The sequence below is a fragment of the Perna viridis genome, chromosome 8 (genome assembly GCF_037379345.1).
Source record: "Perna viridis isolate PV_CMFRI_1.1 ecotype Kerala chromosome 8, ASM3737934v1, whole genome shotgun sequence".
Taxonomy (NCBI): Eukaryota; Metazoa; Mollusca; class Bivalvia; order Mytilida; family Mytilidae; genus Perna; species Perna viridis.
This window is the reverse complement of record NC_142452.1, coordinates 13,471,184-13,499,042: the sequence shown is the minus strand read 5'-3', so window position 1 is coordinate 13,499,042 and position 27,859 is coordinate 13,471,184. Positions and strand designations below refer to the sequence as shown.

The window sequence follows — 27,859 nt, the reverse complement described above, 5'->3', positions numbered from 1 at the left end:
CAAATCAACCTTGATCTTAGGTTTACAAAAAGAGATAATTATGTTCTTGTTATGAAAAAAAGTGGGTTTTTTTTACAAAATTATGCATTTTTTCTTGAATTCTACAGAACTTCTGGCCCCGTGCAGGTCCGGGTGTTAAAAGAATAGGCCTGCAGCAGCGCTAAGCTTGTCGTAAAAGGCGACTACATAGTGCTCAGAAACCTAGCCGGGGGCTAGGCGCTCTGCCCACAGAGCAACTGGGATATGTGCCCCAGGTGGTGGAATGGGGTACCCCTGGCGTGTTACATGCTGGGGTTGTCAGGCTATAATACGGAAAACCTGACCGCAAACCATAGTGGTGCGCCGTATTGGGAAAGATGCCACGTTCCTCGCACGTTAAAGAACCCTGCTGTGGTATTCGATAGGAGTAGGAACCTTTGCGCTCCGCCACAGGAGGCTAAATTGCCCGACCTTACCCATCCCCCTTTTTCCAGTGGCAATCAAAATTTGTCGACCCTATTATCCTTGTGACCCATCCTTTTTTTTCATTTCATGTTCATTTTATCATCCATTTCATGTTCATTGTCTGAATATAGCTGAAATATTGCTGCTCGGACGTTAAACCCCAACAAACAAACAAACAGAACTTCTGGAAGGGAACTTGAAAAAAGAAAAAAGCTTAGATTTAACTCAATTTAATATCAATTTGATACCACTCTGAAATAGGGTTACTTTTTAAACAACGTTTTTATTTGAATGCATTTGATTTTGAAATACTCCTTTTTTTTGCTATTTTTGCAGTATTAAAAAAATTGTGACCACTTCCAATTTTTATGAACAAGCAATTTCTACAAGCACGATTAAACACCTTTCCAAAGATATATGATATAGCTGTGTGTTAGGGAGATGCATTAAAAACCACAAAATTCCTTCTTTGGTCCTTGCTTATTTTGTGTATGGTATTCAGAAACAGTTTTGAAGTTCCTCAGATGAACAGTCACATAATCTATGGTTTTAGATTCTATTGATCAAAAACCCAAATATATGTTCAATGGCAATAACAAAGAATAAGTCATCTGACAAGGAACTTCAGTCCAGGGAAGCAAAAATGTGACAGTAAAGCAATATATCCCTCCCTTTCAACAGGGCTTTTTAAATAACAATATAACAATAAAGATGAAAAATAAAAGAACTTTCTGTATATCTGTTACCCCCTTCATTTTGTGCATTGATATCACTGCTTCTAACAGAATATTATATTGTCTCTGGGGATATAAACCACTAAAATCCCTAAAATCTTTCATTACACAACGTTAGCCAATCATTTGCATGATGCGAGTGACACTGACCATTAGCTGACTATTCTTATACTTGGTTTAATTTTTGCTTTTGTGCTAACATAAATACTCAATGCTGTTAGATCGGGTTTACACTTGTATGTGGTATTTGTAATACATGATAGACTGAGGGGTTATCATTTGGGGTCTCTCATGGACAGTTTAAATCACCAAAGCGTAGTCATATCCATTAATATGGATCACGGTGTATTCAGTGACATTAATTGTCATGTGACCACATTCATTCATTAACAATAATAATAAATACAAAAATATGGTAATCATACATAACATAATCCTGCCACCATTTTGGCCTTTCCAGGGTTTCTTTTCTTCTAAGGTTGTAACCTGCAAATAAAACAAGAGGCTTCCAGGAGCCTGAATCGCTCACCTTCTTGAATTTTGCCTTTCAAAGGCAATAAATTAAACAAGAAGTCGTCCAACAATTTTGACCCAAGAAGTCTTTGGTAGGACTATCACAAGATTTTTTCAACAATTGAAAATTTCTTTTAATCTATCATAGTTATTGACTGAAAACCATTAAAAAAAAGTCATTTTTTCCCTTTCAATGCCAATGGCTCTTACAAGGAGTCTGAAGACTTCTGTAGTCCTAATAATAATATGGATCATTTCGGCTATTGAAAGAATTTGGATAAACCTAAAAGTTTTAGGTTATCTGTGAACAATTACTGTCTGATCCTTATGTTCTGTTTTTAGTAAAGGTGGCCTTGTTTTTTTCAACGAATCAAGTATCACCACATCAGTTTTATGCAAGATACCCCAAGGAACAATGATACCAAGTTTGGTTTCAATTGGTCAAGTAGTGTCAGAGGAGAAGATTTTTGAATTCAAAATAGAAAAATCATGGAAAAAGGGCAAGAACTCCAACATGGCTTCACGTATTAAAACCAAAATTTGACCAGAGATAGATCTAATCATGCTGAACACTTTTACTTATGTCAGAATTCAGCTAAACATAACAGTTTAGGAGATATATGTAAAAAACTACTGTCTGACCCATATGTTCTATTTTTAGTAACAGTGACCATGTTTTTTGACGAATCAAAAATCCCCACATCAGTTCTACGCAGGATACCCCAAAGAACATTCGTACCAAGTTTGGTTCTAATTAGTTTAGTAGTTTCAGAGGAGAAGAGTTTTTGTATAATTGTTAATGACGACGATGACAGACGCCAAGTGATGGAAATAGCTCACTTGGCCTTTGGCCAGGTGAGCTAACAATAGTGAAGTTAGAAGAAATAGTATCATTCAAGTTTTACCTATAGTAAAACATATAAGATATGAAAATGCATCAGATTCAAATGCAAATTAGGAGGTAAGCAATGGCATGATGTGATGAAAGTTTCATTGAATTGCATTCAGCAGTTTCTTACTGTGGATGTGGAACAGAATGATCATGATAATGCCTTCTCTATTTCTTCTATGCTATCAAGATCAGTTCAATAGTAATCAAATCAAATTCAATACAAAAACACTTCTAATGTAATTACCTAAATTTAATAAGAAATGATAAAGGGGAGGAGTGAAATAGTGGTTTATAACAACATATCTAAAATTAGTTTGTTCTTTTCCATGCCATTATAGATAATATTTAGTTATTTATGTCAAATTAATAAAATTCTACAGTGTTTTCACATTTACAAAAGTATATCGCCCCGTGCAGGTCCGGGTGTTAAAAGAATAGGCCTGCAGCAGCGCTAAGCTTGTCGTAAAAGGCGACTAAATAGTGCTCAGAACCCTAGCCGGGGGCTAGGCGCTCTGCCCACAGAGCAACTGGGATGTGTGCCCCAGGTGGTGGAATGGGGTACCCCTGGCGTGTTACATGCTGGGGTTGTCAGGCTATTATACGGAAAACCTGACCGCAAACCATAGTGGTGCACCGTGTTGGGAAAGATGCCACGTTCCTCGCACGTTAAAGAACCCTGCTGTGGTATTCGATAGGAGTAGGAACCTTTGCGCTCCGCCACAGGAGGCTAAATTGCCCGACCTTACCCATCCCCCCCTTTTCCCAAGTGGCAATCAAAATTTGTCGACCCTATCGTCCTTGTGTCCCATCCTTTTTTTTTTCATTTCATGTTCATTTTATCATCCATTCCATGTTCATCGTCTGAATATAGCTGAAATATTGCTGCTCGGACGTTAAACCCCAACAAACAAAAGTATATCTGACTACATACGCAAAAAAAACAAAACAAACAAACAAAAAACAAAAAGTTCTATGGCCCTCTGTAAACCAATTTATTGTGGCAGTCCTTACCAAAGGAGATTACTTTTTAGTATCTGTTTTCTGTCATAGTTGGTTATAGATTCATTCTTATTTGCCCCCCTGTGGATCGCTATCATTGTCGTGGTAGGGGGGCTTGCGTGCCTCAGTGATCCTAAGAGCTATGCCAGCTGGAGTTTTTTCTCCTGGTAGGGTTACCCATGCTGGAAAGGTCAAAGGTTAGAGGCCAGACTAAAGCGATCCGAACATCGACCGTGGGCCCGGTGTTTAAAATAAAAAGTGGGTTCACCTACTTGTTTGCCGTGAGTTGCAACCCGTGAGTTATTGGTGGGCGAGGAGGTCCTAGTGGATGAAGGTCGTATCTAGACTCCAGTCGTGACGTAACCCCCGTGTCATCGATGGCTGGATGATCGAGGATACGGCTGTATATGCCACTCGGCTCTTAGGTCATCTAAACGGGAGATCGGATGGACCCGGTTCGATCAATCGGCTGGTCACGCCATGCCCTTCATTTGTCCACCTGCTTTACTGATGGCATTTTGTTAAATCCAATGTTTCTAAGATTTTCAAAAGCTTACAAATGGCAAATGAAGAAGGCGGTGGCTCATGGGTCAATCGAGTAGTACGCTGTCTATGCGCCATTGATAGATACGCTCTGTTCGAGTATGTCGTCTCTGGAATCCCTGATGCTATCTGCTGGAAATCCGTAGAGTCCTAGCATCGCCCGTGTTGGCACTCGGTGGCGGGTGGGGAACAGAGACGATGAAACTTACTAAAACTTAACATGGCGACAAAAAACAACGGGGAGTCCAATGTTTCTTATTCAAAAAAACGAAAAAGTGATGTCTGCAATTCTTCTGACGAAAGTGATAAAAACTGGCCAAGATTTATTGTAATTTCTGCAAAAGATAAAGACAAAAATGTTAATGAACTTTCTCCTTTTTTAATACAGAAAACTATCAAGGGTGTAGCTGGTGATGTTAAAGATACAAAGAAAATAAGATCAGGAATTTTAATTGAATGCCTCAGACCTGGCCAATCATCAAATTTGTTAAAATTAACCAGGATTGGTGACCTTGATGTGGTTTCATCTGCACACAAGTCACTAAATCAGTCACAGGGTGTCCTTAAATACCGGGGTCGAGACCTCGACGCCTTGACTGATGAAGAGATCTGTGAGGAACTGAAATCACAAGGCGTTAAGTCAGTGAAAAGATTTACTTCTCGACGTGCAGATGCAACCACACCAATGAGAACAATCCTGTTAACATTTAGTTCCACTTCAGTGCCATCTCATGTCTACATTGGTCCATACAGGACAGCTGTCAGTCTGTATATTCCTAACCCACTTCGGTGTTTTAAATGCCAGAAGTTTGGGCATGGAAAGGGCCAGTGTAGAGGAAAACTGTTTTGTTTCCGATGCTCTGAAGAAGGACACGAGGGAATCGACTGCAGCAAAGATCTGAAATGCAGAAACTGTGAGGAAGCTCACATGTCATCATCTAAAGATTGCCCTCTTTATAAGAAAGAAAAAGATATTTTAAAGATAAAAACTGAAAACAAAATTTCATATAGTGAAGCTCGCCAGAAGTGGTCCCTTTCCAACAATTTTCTTGCATCTGGCAAAACATCTTATGCTAGTGTTGCAAAGCGTGCTTGTCTGTCCTCGACTGTTGAGGTGCAGACGATCATGCGTTGGAAAGAGGATATCAATGGTCTTGCCAAACTGCCCACTGAAGTATCCACCAAAATAATGAAACCATCCAAAAAATGTTTAGAGGAAATTAAAAAGGCCAGAGCTAAGAAATCTCACCAATGTTCCCAGACTCAGTCATCCCAAAATTCCGGATCATCTTCAAAATCATCTCCATCATCACAACAGTCATCGTCTTCCAAATCTCAACAGAAGAATGTCCAACCCCCAAAAAAGCTGGGGAATTTCCGTGTGGAGGACTTGGAGAAATCCAAGTCTAGGCGACAGATTGTGTCGCCTGTGGTATCTGACATGGAAACAACAGATCATGGACTTTGTCCAGGTGAAAACTGGCTGGGTCCCGACCTTGATCAGATTGACCAAACAGATCCTGTTGCCATGAAAAAATACAAGGAGCAGGGCGATCAGTCAATTTGAATTGACCTTAATGGTGGCACTCGTACTAGAAGGTCATCGAGTCGTGGTCGCGGATCCAAGTCAGAGAAAATATCCCCCATTCGTCACCCATAAAAATGGCCAAATTACTTCAATGGAATTGTCGAGGTTTAAAGGCTAATATTTTGGAATTAACTCTTCTTGTTCAGTCTATTTTACCAGTTGCATTATGTCTCCAGGAGACTCATTTAAAAGAAACGGATCAAATTTCCGTAAAAGGATATACAATGTATAGTACATTTGCTGAGGCAAATGAACGAGCTGCTGGTGGATCTACCATTTTTATTAGGGACAGAGTAATACATAGTTCAGTTCCTTTAACTACCGATCTACAAGCAGTGGCCGTTCGGTTATCCCTTGATAAAACCATAACCGTTTGTTTCATTTACATTCCCCCAAATTCAATTTTGTGCAGAAATAAATTAGTTGATTTGGTTAAACAGTTGCCCAAACCATTTATTATTTTGGGTGACTTTAATGCCCATAATCCTTTATGGGGAAGTAATCATACGAATGATAAAGGTAAAAAAGTTGAGGAGCTCCTTCAGCAAGAAGATTTGTGCATATTTAATGACGGATCTTCAACGTTCCTTCATTCAGGCAATGGATCGTATTCTTCTATTGATTTAAGCATTTGTGATCCTCTCGTACTTTCAGAGTTTACATGGCGAGTTCATGATGACTTGTGCGGGAGTGATCATTTTCCAATTATTTTGGAGCATTTATCCTCCAAAACGGAGGAACGTCAACCTCGTTTTAAACTTGAGAAAGCAGATTGGGCTTCATTTGAAGCCCACTGTCTTGAAGAATTACGATTAGAAACGATGAAGGATGTTGAAGATCCCATTTTATTATTTAATGAAAGACTGACATCAATTGCTAATAAAACAATACCTAAAACCTCGACAAATCCAAAAAGGCCTAATAAACCATGGTTTACTGATGAGTGCGACAAAGCGATCGAAGAACGCAACAAGGCCCATCGCCGGTTTGACAAAAATCCTACACCAGCAAATCTGTCAAACTTCCGAATATTTCGAGCAAAAGCTCGACGTACATGTAAACAAGCCAGACGAACCTCTTGGAAAAATTTTGTTTCTAGTATTAAATCTCACACTCCCCTCAATAAAGTATGGAATTTTATTAGAAAAGTAAAAGGAAAAAAATCGAATTCTTCAGTGAAACACCTTAAAGTTGGTAATACCACTCTAACCACCGAAAAAGATATCGCCAATAAGCTAGCTGAAACATTCGCTAAACATTCATCCTCAACTAACTACAAACCGGATTTTAAAAAAATTAAATCATCTGCAGAAAAGACAAAATTAAACTTCAAGTCAAATAATGCTGAATCCTACAACTCTGAATTTTCTATAGAGGAACTAAAATCGTCACTGGCTAAAGCCCACGATACCGCTAGTGGGCTAGATAATATTCACTATCAACTTTTGAAACATCTTCCTGTTCCATCTCTACATACACTTCTTGCGTTAATGAACGATATATGGACTTCTGGTAACGTTCCGTCCATCTGGAAAACGGCTTCAGTAGTCCCTATTCCAAAACCAGGAAAAGATCATACGGATCCTTCAAATTATCGCCCGATCGCATTGACAAGCTGCGTCTGCAAGACAATGGAAAGAATGGTCAATGATCGCCTTGTGTGGTTCCTTGAGAAGCACAACTTACTCACTAATATTCAGTGTGGTTTTAGGCAAGGCAGAAGTACTCTTGACCATTTAGTCCGGTTTGAAACGCTCATCAGAAATGCATTTGCTAAAAATGAACATGTTGTGTCGGTCTTTTTCGATTTAGAAAAAGCCTATGACACGACGTGGAAATATGGTATTTTAAAAGATATATTTGATATGGGGTTGAAAGGAAGACTTCCTCTGTTCTTGTCTAATTTTTTGTCAGATCGTCAATTTAATGTGAGGGTAAATTCGACTTTTTCTGAGGAGAAGGAACAGGAAATGGGTGTTCCTCAGGGAAGTATTCTTTCTGTCACTCTCTTCAGTATTAAAATTAATAGTTAGCCCAAGTTTTGAAGGACAATATTGACGGTTCCTTGTATGTAGACGACTTTTTGATCTGCTACAGGGGACAAAATATGAGTAATATTGAAAGGCAGTTACAACTTTGCCTCAAAAGAATTGAGAAATGGGCTTTGGAGAATGGGTTTAAGTTTTCTACATCTAAAACTGTTGGTATGCACTTTTGTCGAAAGCGAAAGCTGCATCCGGACCCAGATCTCTTTCTTTATGGTAATAAAATCAAAATAGTAGAAGAAACAAAATTCCTTGGATTACTTTTTGATAGTAAACTTTCTTTTCTTCCCCATATCAAATTACTTAAATCTAGATGTCTTAAGGCACTAGATATTTTAAAAATGGTGTCCAGTACCGATTGGGGTGCTGATACCTCAATTTTATTAAATTTATATAGATCTTTGGTTAGGTCTAATCTTGATTATGGATCTATTGTTTATGGTTCCGCCAAAAAATCTTTCCTTAAAATTTTAGACGCTGTTCACCACCAGGGGTTGCGACTTTGCCTTGGTGCCTTCAGAACCACTCCTATTGAGAGCCTTTATGCCGAGCCAAATGAACCATCCCTTGGAGACAGACGTTTGAAATTAGGTCTTCAATATGTAAGTAAACTTATGGCCTACCCAGATAGCCCTGCCTACGACTGTGTCATTAATCCTATTTATGTCGACATTTATCGAAAACATGAAAGCAAAACCCCTCCTTTTGGAATTCGAATAAAACCTCATTTGGAAGCAATTCATCTGGAGACCAATGCAGTGACACCTGTTGTTACTTCGAAATGGCCTCCATGGGAGCTTCCACATCCTTCTTTCATTTTTGATCTGCGTGAATATAAAAAGTCCGATACCAATCCTTTATTTTTACAACAAAAATTTTCTGAAATTAAAGCAAATTATCCGGATTTTTCGACGGTGTATACAGATGGCTCAAAAGATGGCGATAGCGTTGCATGTGCTGCTGTCCATGGTGACAGAACTGTAACTGAACGGTTGCCATCGAGCGCTTCCATATTCACAGCTGAAGTTCGAGCCATATTGTTAGCACTTAAATTGATTACTCAATCTAATCTGTCACAGTTTATTATTTGTTCTGACTCTTTGAGCTGTCTTTCGGCAATTAAGAATCACAAACTGAAAAACACTCTTATTTTACAAATTTTGTATTTTATTCATCGACTTCGGGAATTTGATAAAGAGATTGTTTTTCTCTGGGTACCCAGTCATGTTGGTATTCAGGGGAATTCAGTTGTAGACAGGGTTGCCAAAAAAGGCATTAAATGAAATAATAAAGGACGTTAGTTTGCCATACACCGATTTTAAACCTTTAATAAGGAAATATATTTTAAAGATGTGGCAGGACCGTTGGGACGGTCTTGAACACAACAAACTCAATTCCATAAAACCCGATCTAGGCGTTCATCAATCCGGGTCGGGCAATCGCAAAGCGCAAGTGGTCATGACTAGATGCCGCATTGGACATTCTAGATTTACACATGACCATTTGCTTGTTGGTGATCCTCCACCTGAGTGTATCCCATGTGATTGCCCTTTTTCTATCAAACATGTTCTTCTAGATTGTGTGGATTTTGCCAACACCAGGCAAAATTATTTTGACTGCGCCAATATGTTTGATTTGTTCAAGACCGTTTCATCTGAAAACATCATCGATTTCTTGCGGGACATCAGTTTATTTAATAAAATCTAAATTGGATACCTTCCTTAGTTTTTCAATATTTTAAATGTTTTATCGAATTTATGTTTCTATATGTATTTTATGTCTTAGGTTCACCTTTTATGTACCTTTTTATATGTAAATAGCTGCTTCTTTTTAATTTCATTATTTTATGAAGAGACTTTGATCTTAATTTTAATATTTTCCTTGCATTAAATGTTCTTGCCGTGATATGGCCCTGGTCGCCGAAACGGCAATAAACAGCAATAATCAATCAATCGTACAAACATGAAATTGTATGGACCATACATATACTAAACTACAAACAAAGAAAAAAAACTAATTTCCATTATAATCGACATGATACAAATACAAGCTAAAATATACAAGAAAGGATTCATGTAAAATGATAAAAGAAATAGAAACTAATAATAGCAGATATGCAATATAAATCTAGCAATGCCAAAGAATTTAAAATAGCAGGACTAAAATGCATGGGAACCATGAAATTGCATTTAAACTCATGTATATATACACACACTTTTTGTTTTAATTATAAAGCAATAATGGATTGATTGATTGATTGATGGGGTTTAACGCCCGAGCAGCAATATTTCAGTTATATTCAGGCGATGAACACGAAATGATGACGAATAGAAATAAAGTGATGGGACTCAAGGATAATAGGGTCGAGAAATTTTGATTGCCACAAGAGAAAAAAAGAGGGATGGGTAGGGTCGAACAACAATTATAAACAGTTTCCTTTATTCACTACAAATGTTGAACTTGACAAGCAGATCAAGTTGTAGGTCTGAGGTCGTATTTGTATTGTCAATGAATTGGAGTCTCCAGGAAGAAGCTTTATATAGTTTTGTGATGTCATTTTTTTCGGTGAGTGAATGGTCTAATTGTACACACTTATAAAACATTTTTTAGTTCCATTATATTACTGTGTAAAAAATATATCAGCTACTAACTCATAATTTATAATTCTACTGTGGCGCATATTCAACACATCATTTCAATTGAATTACTATTAAATAAGTAACAAATCTGATCGCAAACCATAGTGGTGCCACGTGTTGGGAAAGATGCCATATTCCTCGCCCGTTAATATCGATTTTGGGTTGCGACTTTGCCTTGGTGCCTTCAGAACCTCTCCTATTGAGAGCCTTTATGCCGAGGCAAATGAACCCTCCCTTGGAGACAGACGTTTGAAATTAGGTCTTCAATATGTAAGTAAACTTATGGCCTACCCAGATAGCCCTGCCTACGACTGTGTCATTAATCCTATTTATGTCGACATTTATCGAAAACATGAAAGCAAAACCCCTCCTTTTGGAATTCGAATAAAACCTCATTTGGAAGCAATTCATCTGGAGACCAATGCAGTGACACCTTCGAAATGCCCTTCATGGGAGCTTCCACATCCTTCTTGTATTTTTGATCTGCGTGAATATAAAAAGTCCGATACCAATCCTTTATTTTTACAACAAAAATTTTCTGAAATTAAAGCAAATTATCCGGATTTTTCGACGGTGTATACAGATGGCTCAAAAGATGGCGATAGCGTTGCATGTGCTGCTGTCCATGGTGACAGAACTGTAACTGAACGGTTGCCATCGAGCGCTTCCATATTCACAGCTGAAGCTCGAGCCATATTGTTAGCACTTAAATTGATTACTCAATCTAATCTGTCACAGTTTATTATTTGTTCTGACTCTTTGAGCTGTCTTTCGGCAATTAAGAATCACAAACTGAAAAACACTCTTATTTTACAAATTTTGTATTTTATTCATCGACTTCGGGAATTTGATAAAGTTTGTTTGTTTGTTTGTTGGGGTTTAACGTCCGAGCAGCAATATTTCAGCTATATGCAGACAATGTACATGAAATGGATGATAAAATGAACATGAAATGATAAAAAAAAATGATGGGTCACAAGGATAATAGGGTCGACAAATTTTGATTGCCACTAGAAAAAGAGGGGATGGGTAAGAGATTGTTTTTCTCTGGGTACCCAGTCATGTTGGTATTCAGGGGAATTCAGTTGTAGACAGGGTTGCCAAAAAGGCATTAAATGAAATAATAAAGGACTTTAGTTTGCCATACATCGATTTTAAACCTTTAATAAGGAAATATATTTTAAAGATGTGGCAGGACCGTTGGGACGGTCTTGAACACAACAAACTCAATTCCATAAAACCCGATCTAGGCGTTCATCAATCCGGGTCGGGCAATCGCAAAGAGCAAGTGGTCATGACTAGATGCCGCATTGGACATTCTAGATTTACACATGGCCATTTGCTTGTTGGTGATCCTCCACCTGAGTGTATCCCATGTGATTGCCCTTTCTCTTTCAAACATGTTCTTCTAGATTGTGTGGATTTTGCCAACACCAGGCAAAATTATTTTGACTGCGCCAATATGTTTGATTTGTTCAAGACCGTTTCATCTAAAATCATCATCGATTTCTTGCGGGACATCGGTTTTTTTAATAAAATCTAAATTGGATACTTTCCTTAGTTTTTCAATATTTCAAATGTTTTATCGAATTTATGTTTCTATATGTATTTTATGTCTTAGGTTCACCTTTTGTGTACCTCTTTATATGTAAATAGCTGCTTGTTTTAATTTCATTATTTTATGAAGAGACTTTGATCTTAATTTTAATATTTTCCTTGCATTAAATGTTCTTGCCGTGATATGGCCCTGGTCGCCGAAACGGCAATAAACAACAATCAATCAATCAATCAATCGCCCGTTAAAGAACCCTTCTGTGGTATTGGATAGGAGTAGGAACCATTGGGCTCCGCCACAGGAGGCTAAATTGCCCAACCCTACCCACCTCTCCCAATTTAAAGAGACAAGCAATATTTGTCGACCCTATTGTCCTTGTGTCCCTTCCCATTGTTCAGGTCATCATAATTTCATGTTTATCTTATCATTCATTTCATGTTCATCGCCTGAAGATAGCTGAAATATTGCTGCTCGGGCGTTAAATCCAAAAATCAATCAATCATATATTATGTCATGGAATAAAACAAATTGAATATTGTGTTTCACGCTTTTAAATGATTCTTTCCTTTGTGGAAGCGCTGTTAGCTATGTTTACGTAGAATGCTACAATATAAAAATAAAAATTCCCTGGTCTGTCAAAAGTTGAAGGTTAATGCATCAGGTACTTTCAGATATATACGACACTAATTATTATTAAATATTCATGATACAAACGCCTTGATAATAGCCGTCGCGTCAGGTGAATATCCCTAAAAATAACAATGAATTAATTGATAACAACATTAACATTATTAAAATATTTACGGGTAAGAATAGAGTAGTTCAAAATGCATTAAATGTCACTGTATAACAATGATTGCCATCATTACTTGTGAAATGAACTAAGTGAACAATCCAACAGAAAACAATAAAAGCATTGTTTTACACTGTAACCAAAATCGTGGTTTCATCACATAACTTAAAGTAACAAGAAGGAGAGTCTAATCCGATCTTTTTACAAAGTGTAAACGCTTTCCTGTTGTCATAAACAATTTCACAACAACGGAACATTTTAAATTTATAGCAGATGTGTTTTTACTATACCAGCCATTTAGTCTAACACCAAATTTACCTCTGTTTTACAAATTCTGACTTTTGTGTAAAAATACAAACCGACATCGGAACTCTTATTGCTAGTGTGGAAACCAGCCATAAGAGCTGTTTTAACAATAATTTCTTTTGAAATGTTTTTATCAAGTCGGGAAGAGTGGCTATTTTCATTTTAATTTCCGGTGTACTTTTTGGAGTTTATCAGTTAATATAGTATATAGTCTGCCCCTTGGATTTGTGATAATGACTTTGTTTATCTTGTTATTACCTTTATTTTCAGTTGTCGTATTCTTTAACAAGTAATATAAACAAAATAGTAAATCGAACCTTTTGTTTGTGTGTGTGTGTGTGTGCATTTGTACTTTCAATACTTCCTTCTGAGGAAATTGTATAATGAGGTAATTATATAATTTGTAGGATATATTTTTAATGGTCAGCCGTACGTACAAGGTCAATTAAAAAAGGAAAATTATCGTGTTTCATACATAATTGATTATTGTCTTATAATCTCTGCTTTTTCCATTAAAATAAATCCAATGGGTCCGAATTATTTCTTTATCAACTTGGTATCAAGGGATGTTTTTTCTATATTAGAAAGATTCATGGTTGAAGCTTTATTTTAAAAGCTTTTTTAAGGCTACAAAAATGTGTATTATTTAGACAGATTTTCATTACTAATTACAACACGTCAAACCTCATTTTCAGATTAATTCGGAAAATCGATATATTTCTAACTGGGTATTTTTACTGAAACATCTCTCTCGTCGGGAATGCAATTGAATCAAACATTCTAATTTTGCTGCATATTGCGTTGTTGATTTCTAATGAATCAGGGAATTCAAAAAAACGACTAATGTGAAGCTTGGAGAAAAAAACAATAGTAATATGACAGATAAAGATAAAGACAGGGATGTTGAAAGCACAGATTCTGGACTGTGGATGGAATTTTCGGGCAGTACTGGTTTCCATGGAATCAACAAGCTGATATTTCAAAAAGGAAATAGTAAACAGATTTTTAGAAGGTATTACGACATTTTAGTAAGATCTTTTCTGTTGTCTTTTTTTTAATAAATTTTAATTAATGGTCCATGATACGGCAAATATCAAGAAATTTCTGCTATAAATTCTATTCAAGTATAATTTCCTTGAAAAACAAATGCGTGTACATGTACTGAACCTGATGTTATTGTAATGATATTAAAGATTAGTTGTAATATAAGTGATCTATTTGCCATTTTCCTCCTTATGCTTATCATATATGTTTTGTTTCAAGATGCGGGTTGCTGAAAAGGAACAATTAAATCAATCTGCGGAATTGAGGAAACACAAATAAAGATTTGCTACCTTTTATGTTAAGTTTCGAAGAAAGGCTTATATAAAATCATTGAAAACCAGATAAAAATAAGAATGTTTGAGTTGAAAATGTAAATAATGGAATTTTAGAATTCGATGTAACATGTTGTTCGGATTTTAAGAAAATAAAATACATGGGAGTCATATTGTGTTAATTAATTGAATTAAAAATGTCGCTAAAATATTGTTTAGTAAGTTTGTTGTTTCAAATGAATTCATTTATACTTCTTATGTAAAAGTACCAAATTATTGTTGTGATATAATCATAAACATATAAGTGGCTTAATTTCAGATGATTAAAGATGTGGCAGGACCGTTGGGACGGTCTTGAACACAACAAACTCAATTCCATAAAACCCGATCTAGGCTTTCATCAATCCGGGTCGGGCAATCGCAAAGAGCAAGTGGTCATGACTAGATGCCGCATTGGACATTCTAGATTTACACATGGCCATTTGCTTGTTGGTGATCCTCCACCTGAGTGTATCCCATGTGATTGCCCTTTCTCTATCAAACATGTTCTTCTAGATTGTGTGGATTTTGCCAACACCAGGCAAAATTATTTTGACTGCGCCAATATGTTTGATTTGTTCAAGACCGTTTCATCTGAAAACATCATCGATTTCTTGCGGGACATCGGTTTATTTAATAAAGTCTGAATTGGATACCTTCCTTAGTTTTTCAATATTTTAAATGTTTTATCGAATTTATGTTTCTATATGTATTTTATGTCTTAGGTTCACCTTTTATGTACCTTTTTATATGTAAATAGCTGCTTGTTTTAATTTCATTATTTTATGAAGAGACTTTGATCTTAATTTTAATATTTTCCTTGCATTAAATGTTCTTGCCGTGAAATGGCCCTGGTCGCCGAAACGGCAATAAACAACAACAATCAATCAATCAATCAGATGATTCTAACAATATTATGTCATATATGAATAAGCAGTCAATGATAGTTTTTAGTTAGTTATAAACAAACTTTAGTTGTTTCACCAAAAGAAGTTATCCTGATTTAATGTAAATAAGGCTTGAAAAGGGTTAAGTAAGGAATATTCTTTTGCCAATTTGCGGTCCGACTTTGATATTTCTTTCATTTTAACATATACTGACAATATGAGGAAAAATAGAAAGCAATGCATCAACCATGTTTTTCTGTATTTATATTTATTTAATTTCCAGTATCATATGGGCAATATTGTTTCTCATCAGTGCAGGCCTTCTTATTTTCATCATGGCTACGGAGATGATAAATTATTACAGCTACCCTACATTAACAACCACATACGTACAAGTAAAGGATCCTATTCCATTTCCTACTATAACAGTTTGTTCATCTACACCTATTGACACGGACACGGCTTCTTTGAATTTTGATCAGAGTTGGCAAAATGAGAATGATAAACTTCCTGTTGTCAATTTTCTAGAATTTGTCCAATTTAGCAACAAGCGGTATGGCGGTGAATGTCGAAGGTTTAACGTTGATGGAAGCCTTACGACCAAGAAATTTGGACCTCAGACCGGGTTTCATTTAGAAATCAAATCGTCGGAGATTGAGGTAAAAATCAATAAAATTTCCTTTGCTGTAAATTACCTCCAATAAATATCCATATGAAATTTTATACTAATATTTCATTAAATTCTAACTTTTGATCAACAAATAAATTCCATGTTTCTTAGTTTCTTTAAATATCACCCTTTGTTAAAAAATTGTGTCATGGTGTAATTAAGTAGCTTGAGATACAATTAATTCTCTTTCTAGTTTATGGTTCATGATTCCCGTGAAGAACCCGATATAGTGACGACAGCACGAACGATAAGAAATGGAACAGAGACGTTCATAGAGATTCACAGACGGGAGGTCTGTCCATTAAATAACTAGTATTTTGTTTATAAATTAACGTAATGGCCGTAATAACACACTATTATATATTGATATTCAGTGGCTGTTTTCTAAATCATGAAATTATTTTTAATATGCCAAAGATTAACTCTATCCATGAACGACCGAAGTGCTGTTGTTATATATATTATTAATAGACCAATTTATCGGTTGAGCTGCAACCATCTACTTTTATTTTTCACCGTTATTTATCACAATGATTATTATTATATACATATTACTTGTAGTAAATGGAGATATGCCGAAGAAACACACGAGTATCAACCGAGGCGTTAGTCGAAGGTGATATATTTAAAGAGTGTGTAACTAAGCATATCTCCCTCTTCTACTGGCAATATGTGTTATATTATACCGATTTCGTTAATAGACTTTACTGACTGAATTTTGTAAATTGTTAAACTGCAGTGGAGTTAACAATGGCACAACAGGTGTAGGATAATGTCCACTACCAACAGTTTGAAATTGTATATATTACATGTACTTTCTGGCACTACAATTGGACATGGAGCTTGATTTTGATTTGTTTTTGGTGGCTGTACAATGTCTATCTCAAGAAGATCGCCAAAACGCTCATCTTTTTTATTTACGAATACAAAAGTCTCGATCTGACAAGGTAGTTACTTTATTCTGTGCATGTGTTATATCATTTCCTGCCAATGAACTCGAGGCATTATTGTTTGATTTCAGATTTTTATTGCTTAGTCCACCGTTTGTTTGACAAACTTTCGCTTAAACAATCCAATATTTCACTTTGGTTGGTTTGTTTGTTGGGGTTTAACGTCCGAGCAGCAATATTTCAGCTATATTCAGACAATGCACATGAAATGGATGATAAAATGAACATGAAATGATAAAAAAAAAGGATGGGTCACAAGAACAACAGGGTCGACAAATTTTGATTGCCACTAGAAAAAGGGGGGATGGGTAAGGTCGGGCAATTTAGCCTCCTGTGGCGGAGCGCAAAGGTTCCTACTCCTATCGAATACCACAGCAGGGTTCTTTAACGTGCGAGGAACGTGGCATCTTTCCCAACACGGTGCACCACTATGGTTTGCGGTCAGGTTTTCCGTATTATAGCCTGACAACCCCAGCATGTAACATGCCAGAGGTACCCCATTCCACCACCTGGGACACACATCCCAGTTGCTCTGTGGGCAGAGCGCCTAGCCCCCAGCTAGGTTTCTGAACACTATTTAGTCGCCTTTTACGACAAGCTTAGCGCTGCTGCAGGCCTATTCTTTTAACACCCGGACCTGCACGGGGCCACTTTGGTTGGAGATACAGACGAAATGAACGGACAGTTCTTTCAACGGCCCTTAAGCTTTTAGTTGTTTTGGCATCATTCTCCGACAAAAGCTTTTGATTTCTTCTTTGTCAACGTCCGCAAATTCTGCCATTGTATTTGTTATTGAATTGTCGTCTGATGGTTTCGTTTTGGCGAAGTACAAATTTGAATAAAAAAACCGGAATGTGCATACGCGTTTGGAAAGTTCCGGTTGGAGAGGGTGTTTTATCGAAAGTGATCTATCGAAATGATCTATCGTGAGTCATGACGATATAACTATTATTAGGGAGCGGGGCACGGTGGGAAATAGACCAAAATATAAATTGTCTCTTACACCAATCAAAATTTCAGATTCTTGTATTAAGTATAATATTATCAAATATGATTCCAATAAATAAACGATTTCATTTACATCAATCAATGCGAATACAATATACCAAGATGACCAAAATTGCCATTTTAATCGTAAGGGTTAAGGAATTGCAAAAGATAGGTAAATTCAATACAAATTATTGTCACAAATAAATTATGTCAGCACGGCTTTGTACAAGTATGTTTATTAGCTAACCGTTCTTATTAAAAACTATAAACATTTAGTCTGTTAACAATAAATTTTAGAACAACTTTCTTTAACAAACAGAAGTGTGCGCTACAACGACAAGACCTATGGTAGGCATGCAGTTTGCAAGAAAAGGCTTTATGAATGTTATTCTTTAACAAAAATAAAGTGCTGTTGACCGTTATTATTTCTTCATAAATGGTCCTTGTTTTTCAATATATTTTTATATAACATTTTGCAAGTACTCTAAAGTCTAAAAATATTGCCAACTTACGGAAAAATGTAATTCTTATTTGTGGTTATTTTTTTTTAACATTAATTATACAATAATAAACAGTATGTTTTTAGATGTAAGTCTCTGTAAGAATCAGACAATGGCTGAAGCATGGTGTAATAAAACTCACCGTTTCGAAAATTTCATTCACTAATTAACTATTTGCACCATCAGAATCAAGGGAAAAAAGATTTTCCATATCATTTTTGAAAATTGTGTTATTACTTCATTATAATGCAGTGGAAATGAACATTTGTCAAAAACCACAATTTTTCCCACCATTTTGCCTGATTCTTACAAAAACGTGATTAATATGGAGAAAAAATATAACATGTTCTAGGGTTGTTGTTTTAATGTTGTATACTTCAATCAAAAGCCAAAGACTCTGTCACACTATCTAGGTTATTCCTTTTTTTAGTATAAATCATTACCTAGCCCATATACTTCGCATGATAACAAGGTATGTAGGAAAGCCTCTCGATACAGCTATTACGAGTGCAGAAAAGAGTGTTATAAAGACATTTTGAGGCAGAAGTGTGGTTGCATAATGGACACAAACCCAGCGGGTAATATTTTTATGAAGTATTTTAATGATATAGAAAATCTTCTGTAATAAAACTAAATAATACATGCATGTTAAGGTAGCTGACCCGGAGTCACCCAACATTTTTCCAGAAATATTTTTTTCTTTAAAATTTGAACTTAATATAGCAACATATTTAAATAAGCAACTGAATAATAAATCATATTTATCTAAAATGTATAATGATTAATGTTTCAACATGAATTATTTATTCCATTTATGCTGTAAGGAGTACCTTGGCTTTTATTTCCTATTACAACAAAAATGGAATTAAGTTTCTGCTATTTGTCTATTTAAAAACCTCTTTTTACGAAAAATCCATAATAAAATGTTCGTATAAAATGATATTTTATGGAACATTCATGATGATATACAAAACTACATACAAAGTTTCTTGAAAAGTTCACCATGCAATTGTTTTATGTTTGAATAATCTTAAGGTAAGGTACCGGAAATCTTTCTTAAATTTTAAATAATACTTTTACTTTAATGGCTTAAATTATGCAAGTATTCAATCAGTTACCCAATATCAAATTATGTTGACTTATATTAAATATAATATAATAATATAACGTGATTGTACGATGCAACTAATGACACAAACTATTGTCAAACAAAAATTGTGTGTCTGCATTAAAGGAGAGATTTATATAATGCACACAGTTATTATAGCCATATGCTGAACATATCTACATAATGAAAAACAGGTTGAAATCCCACAGATGTCACAGAGAATCTCCGGTCTTATCACGACTCTTACCTCGACCCTTTTTACTTCCCTGAAACCTGAATAATTCGAAAGATCTAGTGGAAACCCTCAATGCTAGATTATCAAAATAGACTAGCATCAAGACCTATTATTTATCAACCCTCTTTACCTCTTTTCCTACACGACTCAAAAACACTATACATCGTTTTTTACTTCAACAAAGACGGTACACCTAGATACAATTATATAGTATTTGGTACAGATTCCTCACACTTTGTAATAAATTATTCTAAAGTATCTCTGGAGTTTAGTAAAAAAATTCTATTCGCTTATCTATTTCTTCACTCTTACGAGACAGTCTTAACAGTAAAGACAAAATACAAATCATACCAATCATATATATTGCAAATTTTGGCTGTACATGAATTACAAGAAGTAACCCCAATCAGCAGCATAAAGATCAAGTATATCTTGATATCTTAGTTTGCGCAATATAGATGACGTATTGTCTTTAAGTCATCCTGAATATTTATTCGATACGTTTCCCCCCTCCCAAAACACCAAAGACACAATGAATTCAGCCTCATATCTTGACCAACAATAAAAAGGTCGATAGGAAAGTAAAACTTTTAACCAAATCATACGAAAACACATGACTTCACATTCCGTATTTTCAATTTCCTTTCCATCTGAAAACAAACAACATTATTTTAATACCTTCGTATGGTGTTTTTATATCACAATTCCCACGTTATGCCAGAACTGTCTGTAAAAACACAGACTTTTTGTACCGTACTAGTCTTCTGATAATCAGACTTCTGGAACAGTGTTATGTTGCAACAAGATTGAAGTTATTACTACAGAAGTTTTTGGTTGTCATTATGAACTCGTTGATAGTTATGAAGTACCAATCTGCATCATAAGAACCAATTTGTGTACCTTATTATAGTTTTGTCTACCCTCTACCTTGGACTTGAAATCTTTAAGTAACTCTGTGGGTGTTTCTAGAAAAGCAGAGGATGCTTTCTCTACAGATGCACTGGTCTATAGTCTTAATTTTTAGAGGAGTCCGGGATACTCATTTTCTTTTGTTTCTTTGTACGTTTTACTTTGGGTTCATGTTCTTTGTTGTGCATGTATTTTTCCTCGCTTAGTCGTCATCCTAGGAATATATTCCATTCCAATTGTTGCCCTTAATTACCTCTAAAGGAGTTCTTAATCTGGCAAGGTTATTGGTTAGCCGCAGTGTCTCATAGCAGAGAATATTTCATATTTAAATTTAAATATTTTATATGAATCTCGGTATGCATTAGAAGGCGTCATTTCAATTTGTATCCCACCTAATGAAATATTTTTATATAAATATTTTTTTATAAATGATACTTTCGTAAGCAAGAGATAATATATCAGATAGATGTAGATCGCCTGGATATAACAACAATTAAAACTATTTTTACAGTGTTTAGTGATGTATAAACGCGACCGAATCACTCGCAAACTAAATCAGTCCAGGATTTTATGGAACATTTGTGCACTTAGAAACTCTGAAAATGATTTTTATTACTTTTAATTCCAACTTTATAAAACGAAAACTACGTTATCCCCTTCTTTGAAGTCAACTTTAATTGCACAACAGCAACAAAAGCGAGCAATCAAGGGAATCAAGATTCTAGCGGAAATCAAAAGAATGTAATCGAGGAACAAAAACCAGATATGGAGAATAGACAAACACAACAAAGAACATAAAGCAACGAAAATAATACATACAAAGAAACTAAAGTACATGAGCAAGTCGGACTACACAAAAAAAATGGGAGCATTGACCAGGTGCACCGTTAGGGTAAGCGTCGTCTGCTTTTCTAGAAACACCCGCCAAGTTGCTCATAAAAAAGTCAACTCTGGGGTGGACGAACGAAAAACCTACGACACGTTGAACAAGTTAGATATCATGGTGCAGATGGATACACTGAACGATCCACGAGTTCATGACGACGACCAATAAACTTCAGTTTTCAAAATGTTATCAGTATTAGTAGAAATTAGAACATAGATGACGTTTTGTTTTGTTCAATTGTTGTTTTGTTTTTGTTCGTGTGGGTCTAATATTACTTCTTATCATTTCGTGATTAGTTTTTACTTTAAATCATTATGATATTGGTCAGATGATAAATACATGGTAACGAATCGTTTTCCATTGTTTCCAAAGTACATTTTGAAATATTTTACAGAAGGAGAAAGGTATTGTCTTGATGACTATGACGACAGAACCTGTACTGATACTTTGTCATGTAAGTATAACATAGTCTAAACAAACAATACTCGTGCGGGTCCGGCTGTGAAAAGAATAGTCCCGCAGCAGCGCTAAGCTTGTCGTAAAAGGCGATTAAAGTTTTCAGAACTAGCCGATGGCTAGGGTGCTCTGTCCACAGAGGACTTGGGTTGTGTACCCCAGGTGGTGGAATGGGGTAACCCTGGCGTGTTACGTGCTGGTGTTGTCGGGCTATAATACGGAAAACCTGATCGCAAAACAGTGTTACGCCGTGTTTGGAAAGATGGCACGTTCCTCGCACGTTAAAGAACCTTTGTGCTCCGCCACAGGAGGCTAAATTGCCCGTCCCTTCCCATCCCTACCGTTTTCTAGTGGCAATCAAAATTTTTCGACCCTATTATCCTTGTGTCCCATCCCTTTTTCATTTCATCCTCATCATTTCATGTTCATTTTATCATCCATTTCATGTTTATCGCCTGAATATAGCTGAGCCCCGTGCAGGTCCGGGTGTTAAAAGAATAGGCCTGCAGCAACGCTAAGCTTGTCGTAAAAGGCGACTAAATAGTGCTCAGAAACCTAGCTGGGGGCTAGGCGCTCTGCCCACAGAGCAACTGGGATGTGTGCCCCAGGTGGTGGAATGGGGTACCCCTGGCGTGTTACATGCTGGGGTTGTCAGGCTATAATACGGAAAACCTGACCGTAAACCATAGTGGTGCACCGTGTTGGGAAAGATGCCACGTTCCTCGCACGTTAAAGAACCCTGCTGTGGTATTCGATAGGAGTAGGAACCTTTGCGCTCCGCCACAGGAGGCTAAATTGCCCGACCTTACCCATCCCCCCCTTTTTCCAGTGGCAATCAAAATTTGTCGACCCTATTATCCTTGTGTCCCATCCTTTTTTTCCATTTCATGTTCATTTAATCATCTGTTTCATGTTCATCGTCTGAATATAGCTGAAATATTGCTGCTCGGACGTTAAACCCCAACAAACAAACAAACAAACAATGAATATAGCTGATATAGTGCCGCTCCGGCGTTAACTCAATAATCAATCAATCAATCAATCAATCTTACAAACAAAAGTTTGCATCCGTTTGTTTGGAAATAAAAATTGTCGTGGTGGAAGGGGCCAAGAGAAACACAAAAAAGGATAATCTAAAATGAAGTATCTATTCATTTTAAATAGTAAATGAGCAACTCTAACTCCACTAAAAACTGGGTGCAGGGACCAGGTGCACCGGTAGGGTAAGCGTCTTCTGCTTTTCTAGAAACACCCGCCGAGTTAATAAAAAGTCAAGTCTGGTAGTAGATGAAAGAGGAAAAGAAAACAATGACACGTTGAACGAAGTTTTAATGATTTGCAGATGGATATACATGCACCATAACGATTCAGGAGTTCATGATGACGACCATAAAACTTCTGTAGCAACATAACCCTGTTCCACAAGCCTACTTGTAAAAAGTCTAGCGGTTACAAAAAGTGTGCGTTGTTAGGGCAAGCTCTGGCATAACGTATGAGTTATACTCCATACGATAAACCTAATACATATACAGTTTCTACTTCAATTACTATGTTTGCACACTATACCTCAGATAATTGTAGTGCGTCATACAGAATCAGAATTCAGAATAACTTTATTGTAATAATACGTATAACTTTTGCTGGGGTTGCAAAATATTTCTTTTTTGAATACAGTAGTTCATGAAAATAGTTTATAAAGCGGTTCAATCATATTTGTTCCATAGACCCTTGCTATCATACATGTAGTTCTTTCGGTTGTAAAGAGGGTATTTATACAAAAACAAGGTAATGGATTGCATAATTACAAAGAAAAAAAAACATTTTTTTCAAAAAATGTTTTTGTTTTTAATATACTACAACGATTAAAGAAACATAAATTACATTGAAAGCATAGAAATGCATTTGAAAAGGCTCAAATCTTTATTGTTTATGATTTAGTTCCATTGACACCGACCTGTTAAACCATTTTTTAAGCTGACAATTATCGATAAAAGTGTTTGCATATATACCATTTAGAATAATATAATCATTACATTAGAAAAAACAAATACAGTGGGGAAATATTATGTAATGTACCCTTTTTAAGGGATATATATGCCTGATTTTACATGGACAACCGGTTAAGCCCATTTTATACAATATTTATTAATATATTTTACTGTATCTCAGTAAACTTAGAATTAGAAGAGAGTCTAGACCCATGTGACTGTCCTCAGGAATGTGATGTTATCAAGTTCGATCAAATCATATCAACATTAGCCAACAAGTATGTAAACAACCATAATTGGAAAGGATATTGACTTCAAAAATTAAGGTTGTCAATTAAAGTTACATCAGATGGTTTGTCGTATATATCTTTAGAAAAAGGAAATCCAAATATTCATATTATCCAATCACATTGCGATGCGAAAATATGGCGTAACTATATACGTCGCCTGCGTTATTCAGTAATATAAACTGACTCATCCAAGAAAAACATTGTCACTGCCTCCAACGAAAGGGCGCTCTTTTAGCGAGTATGAGAAAGAGATATGGGATATTCATATAAATATCCATTAGTGTATGAAGTATCACTGCTCTGACCTGACTAGTTAACACGTTAGTTAATTGTTAATTTTATTAGAGGACAGGATTATTCGTGATGTAATCTCTTGGTTATACAAACAATTATAGTTCTAAAGTTTTTACTTGATTTTTATTACGTATATTTTAATGCTCTACCTTATAATAATATACAAATGCTTAGACAAATATTGGATATCATGGATATGGATATAGGGTAATGCATTAAAATCGAATTTGCAGGTACATGTAAATGAGCAGAGTCATTAACTTCTGGGAAAATTCAGATATTTCTTTTGCCTTACGGGCTTGATGAATATCTTTTTTTTTCAAAAATTCAATAAAACTGCACAATTACCACAAAAACGACAGCGATAGACCAACAGCAATTCAGCAAATTATATTTAACCTTTTAGAGAAACATTTTAAGATGAAGATTTTTAAATATGATCTTTAATATGCTTATTACTTTTCATACTTAAAAACTAGGGATGACGGATATCAACATTGGTTAAAGGTTCACATATACCTTAAGGACCTAACTGCTACTGTCACAGAACAGCTTCCGAAATATGACGGTATTATTTCATTACTTGGTAAGTCATTACATTTAATCAGATCCTAGTCATAAATGTGTAAAGTAAACGCAGAACCTATAAAAAGTTCGCGTTCCAAGATTTAATGTGTTAATTGATTTCCTTCTGTCGTATCATCGATAGTACTTCGATATTGTTTTTCAGATATGCACCGAAAGAACCCCTTGTTTATATTTTTAAAATGGGGAAAAAAACACAAACGAAATGCGTGATTTCTTATTAAAAAAAAATAGTTTTTTCTCACCCGAGGCAACTGAGTCTCATACACTTTCATGAATGTTCTTTTCTATTTTAATAAAACATGCATAATAAATAATGATGTATTTGACATCATTGGAAAAAATTCCGGACATTTATTTGCTTAAATAAGATCTGTTTTTGTTGGACAAAATCGCGCATGTTCATATACTTGCTATCGTCAAATTTATATATTTTTTACTATTCGGTCTATTGTTTTTTTAGCTAACCTTGGAGGACAGATGGGCCTATTTATTGGTGCAAGCTTGTTAACTATAGTTGAAGTGCTGGAATTTGTTTGGTTTCTTATTTTCGCTGCAATTAATCGAAGAACATATAGGAACAATTCTGTAAAAAATATTTCTTAAAATGCTGACATGTCCTTTTCTAATATTATTTTTATCTTCTTTTTTGAAACATGAGTACGTATAACTGTGTCTAAAAAAACATCTTCATTTGTTACTAGATTACAATCTCACCATCATTATATGCTCCTTTTGTTTTTGGTTTTGTTTTATTTTTTTTATTTTTTTTTGTTGTTGTTTTTTGTTGTTTTTTTTTTTTTAGTTGTTTATGGAACATTATTTGGATTCAATTTTCAACCATTTGCACTTCAAAAACAAGCTGCTCGTCATGGCTGAAAATATATTTAGGCAAGAAATGTGATCCGCCCTTATCAATAACCTTTTGCGACGTTTGGACTATTTCGTGTGTATTAGGTTTTCGATCAATGGCACTGAAAATTACAATGTCATATATCAGCGTCCACTCGATCGAAATCTATGATTGTTTTTTCGCCATAGATCAATTAGTTCCGTTGAAATTAATCTTTGTTCTTCTATTGTCTTGATTTTGAATATTTCGGCGTATTTTTTTAAATGGACACTACTGTTTGAATTGTGGCAAGATTGTTCCATCAGGTAGATAGGAATATTTTTATGATCAGTCCTTGCATGTTTCATACAATAGTATTGTCTACTATGTTTCATGTTCTGTCATCTCTTTTATATTTAATTTTGTTAAAATGGTTTTAACTTGAAAAAGAAACAACCTATGAACACCAATCACCTTACTTAAAACACTATTTAAGTCGTTTTTCTGTTGCTTAACCACACACACGCATATCTGTTTGTTGTTTGACTTCAACGAAATCTTATACATGTATCGCGAAATTCTCCAATTGATATATCTTATGCTCTTTGTCGGGTTATATTATTTCTTAGTAGTGTTCCCCAAAATTTGCTCCATTTTTTTTTTGCATTTGCTTTTGTGTGTTTTTTCTTTGAAAGAAAAAACATTCAAAACATGGCAAAAACAAACTGATATTCTTAACTTAAATAATACTGATTATGTGTTGACGATTTAACCTATCTTTACAGATACTTTGACATTTAGTGTTCCTCTTGAAATTAACTAAAAAGAGAATGGAAACACTGTATCAAATTTATTTACTAGAAAATCCAGAGTCAAAGAAACTTTATCAATATCCCGTATGAAATTAGCTGTCTGAAAATTGTAAACATTAAAATAAGTTTCAAACACTGAAAGGAAAGCAGTATGGCTTAAATACGTCACTACCAAAGACTTTAGAAATTGAAAATTTCTTTGTATTAGATATATCAAGGATAAAAAGGGAGTTTGCTGATCTTGGAAATCAATTAAAATACTTGCATTTCAAAAAATCTTCTAACATAACCTGAATTTTATAGAGATATGATTTCTGCTTTGAAAACAAGTATGGACACAGACGCAAATTGTCTGATAGTTCATATGGAAGAAAAAACACACATGTTCTAAGAATAGCATGTTCACATGACTCCCGAACTGTACACTTTCATGTTCGTATTTGCAGACATATGGAGCTAAAAGCTACTGTTTTGCAGCTATATCTTTCGATATTATTTGGGTACATTAAATTCAATTTTCATTAAAAAAAATGAACAGTTGTTCTTGGTCCGTGCGTGAGACAGCCTGGTGTAGATCTTGGATATCTGCTTTCATTAAATGTCACTAAGGAGTGCTTCCTAAATTTAACGGTATACAGTATTGTTATAATGTTCTAATAGTACACTAATGAACCAGTTTGTCTTAATTTTCTAAAATTCTTTCATGTCATTTACATTTGTAAAGTATATTTTAAATTTCAGTAAACAGAATAAATCTCCAGTCATACAGGGATCTGGTGTTGTTGTTTTTGTTTCACTATTGACAAAAAAAGCTTCGTGTACCGTATATAGCTTTAACAGTATTTGTAAAATTATTGATAGTAGTGTCTTTTATTTGTGTTAGTGTAAAAAAACATGTTCAAAAAGCCTATACGACTTCCAGTAAATTTAACCATTAAAAATAAAATTTTGACATGAAAATAAAGGATTGACTTTTGTCTGTATTCTAAATGCAATTATTTTAATGTTTAGGCTTTTTATTATATGTTTTATTATTCTTTTTTGTATTGTCAACTTCATTG

At 35.3% G+C, this 27,859-nt stretch overlaps 1 protein-coding gene across 1 annotated transcript; it reads left to right on the top strand.

Moving 5' to 3' along the window:
- Nucleotides 1–15,323: 15,323 nt before the first annotated feature.
- LOC148609412 (acid-sensing ion channel 4-like) lies at nt 15,324–27,553 on the top strand. Its single transcript, XM_088541319.1, has 5 exons — nt 15,324–16,255; nt 18,834–18,981; nt 24,098–24,263; nt 25,049–25,155; nt 25,618–27,553. The coding sequence occupies exons 1-5, from the start codon at nt 16,160–16,162 to the stop codon at nt 25,758–25,760; spliced, it is 660 nt and encodes a 219-aa protein (XP_088397445.1). The 5' UTR covers nt 15,324–16,159; the 3' UTR covers nt 25,761–27,553.
- Nucleotides 27,554–27,859: the final 306 nt, after the last annotated feature.

Excerpts from the sequence above, each read along its gene's own strand:
- LOC148609412 (XM_088541319.1), top strand. The coding sequence starts at position 16,160 with ATGGTTCATGATTCCCGTGAAGAACCCGATATAGTGACGACAGCACGA. Across the intron at positions 16,256-18,833 it reads TAGAGATTCACAGACGGGAG|TATAAATCATTACCTAGCCC; the intron begins GTCTGTCCATTA and ends TCCTTTTTTTAG. Across the intron at positions 25,156-25,617 it reads CGGTATTATTTCATTACTTG|CTAACCTTGGAGGACAGATG; the intron begins GTAAGTCATTAC and ends TTGTTTTTTTAG.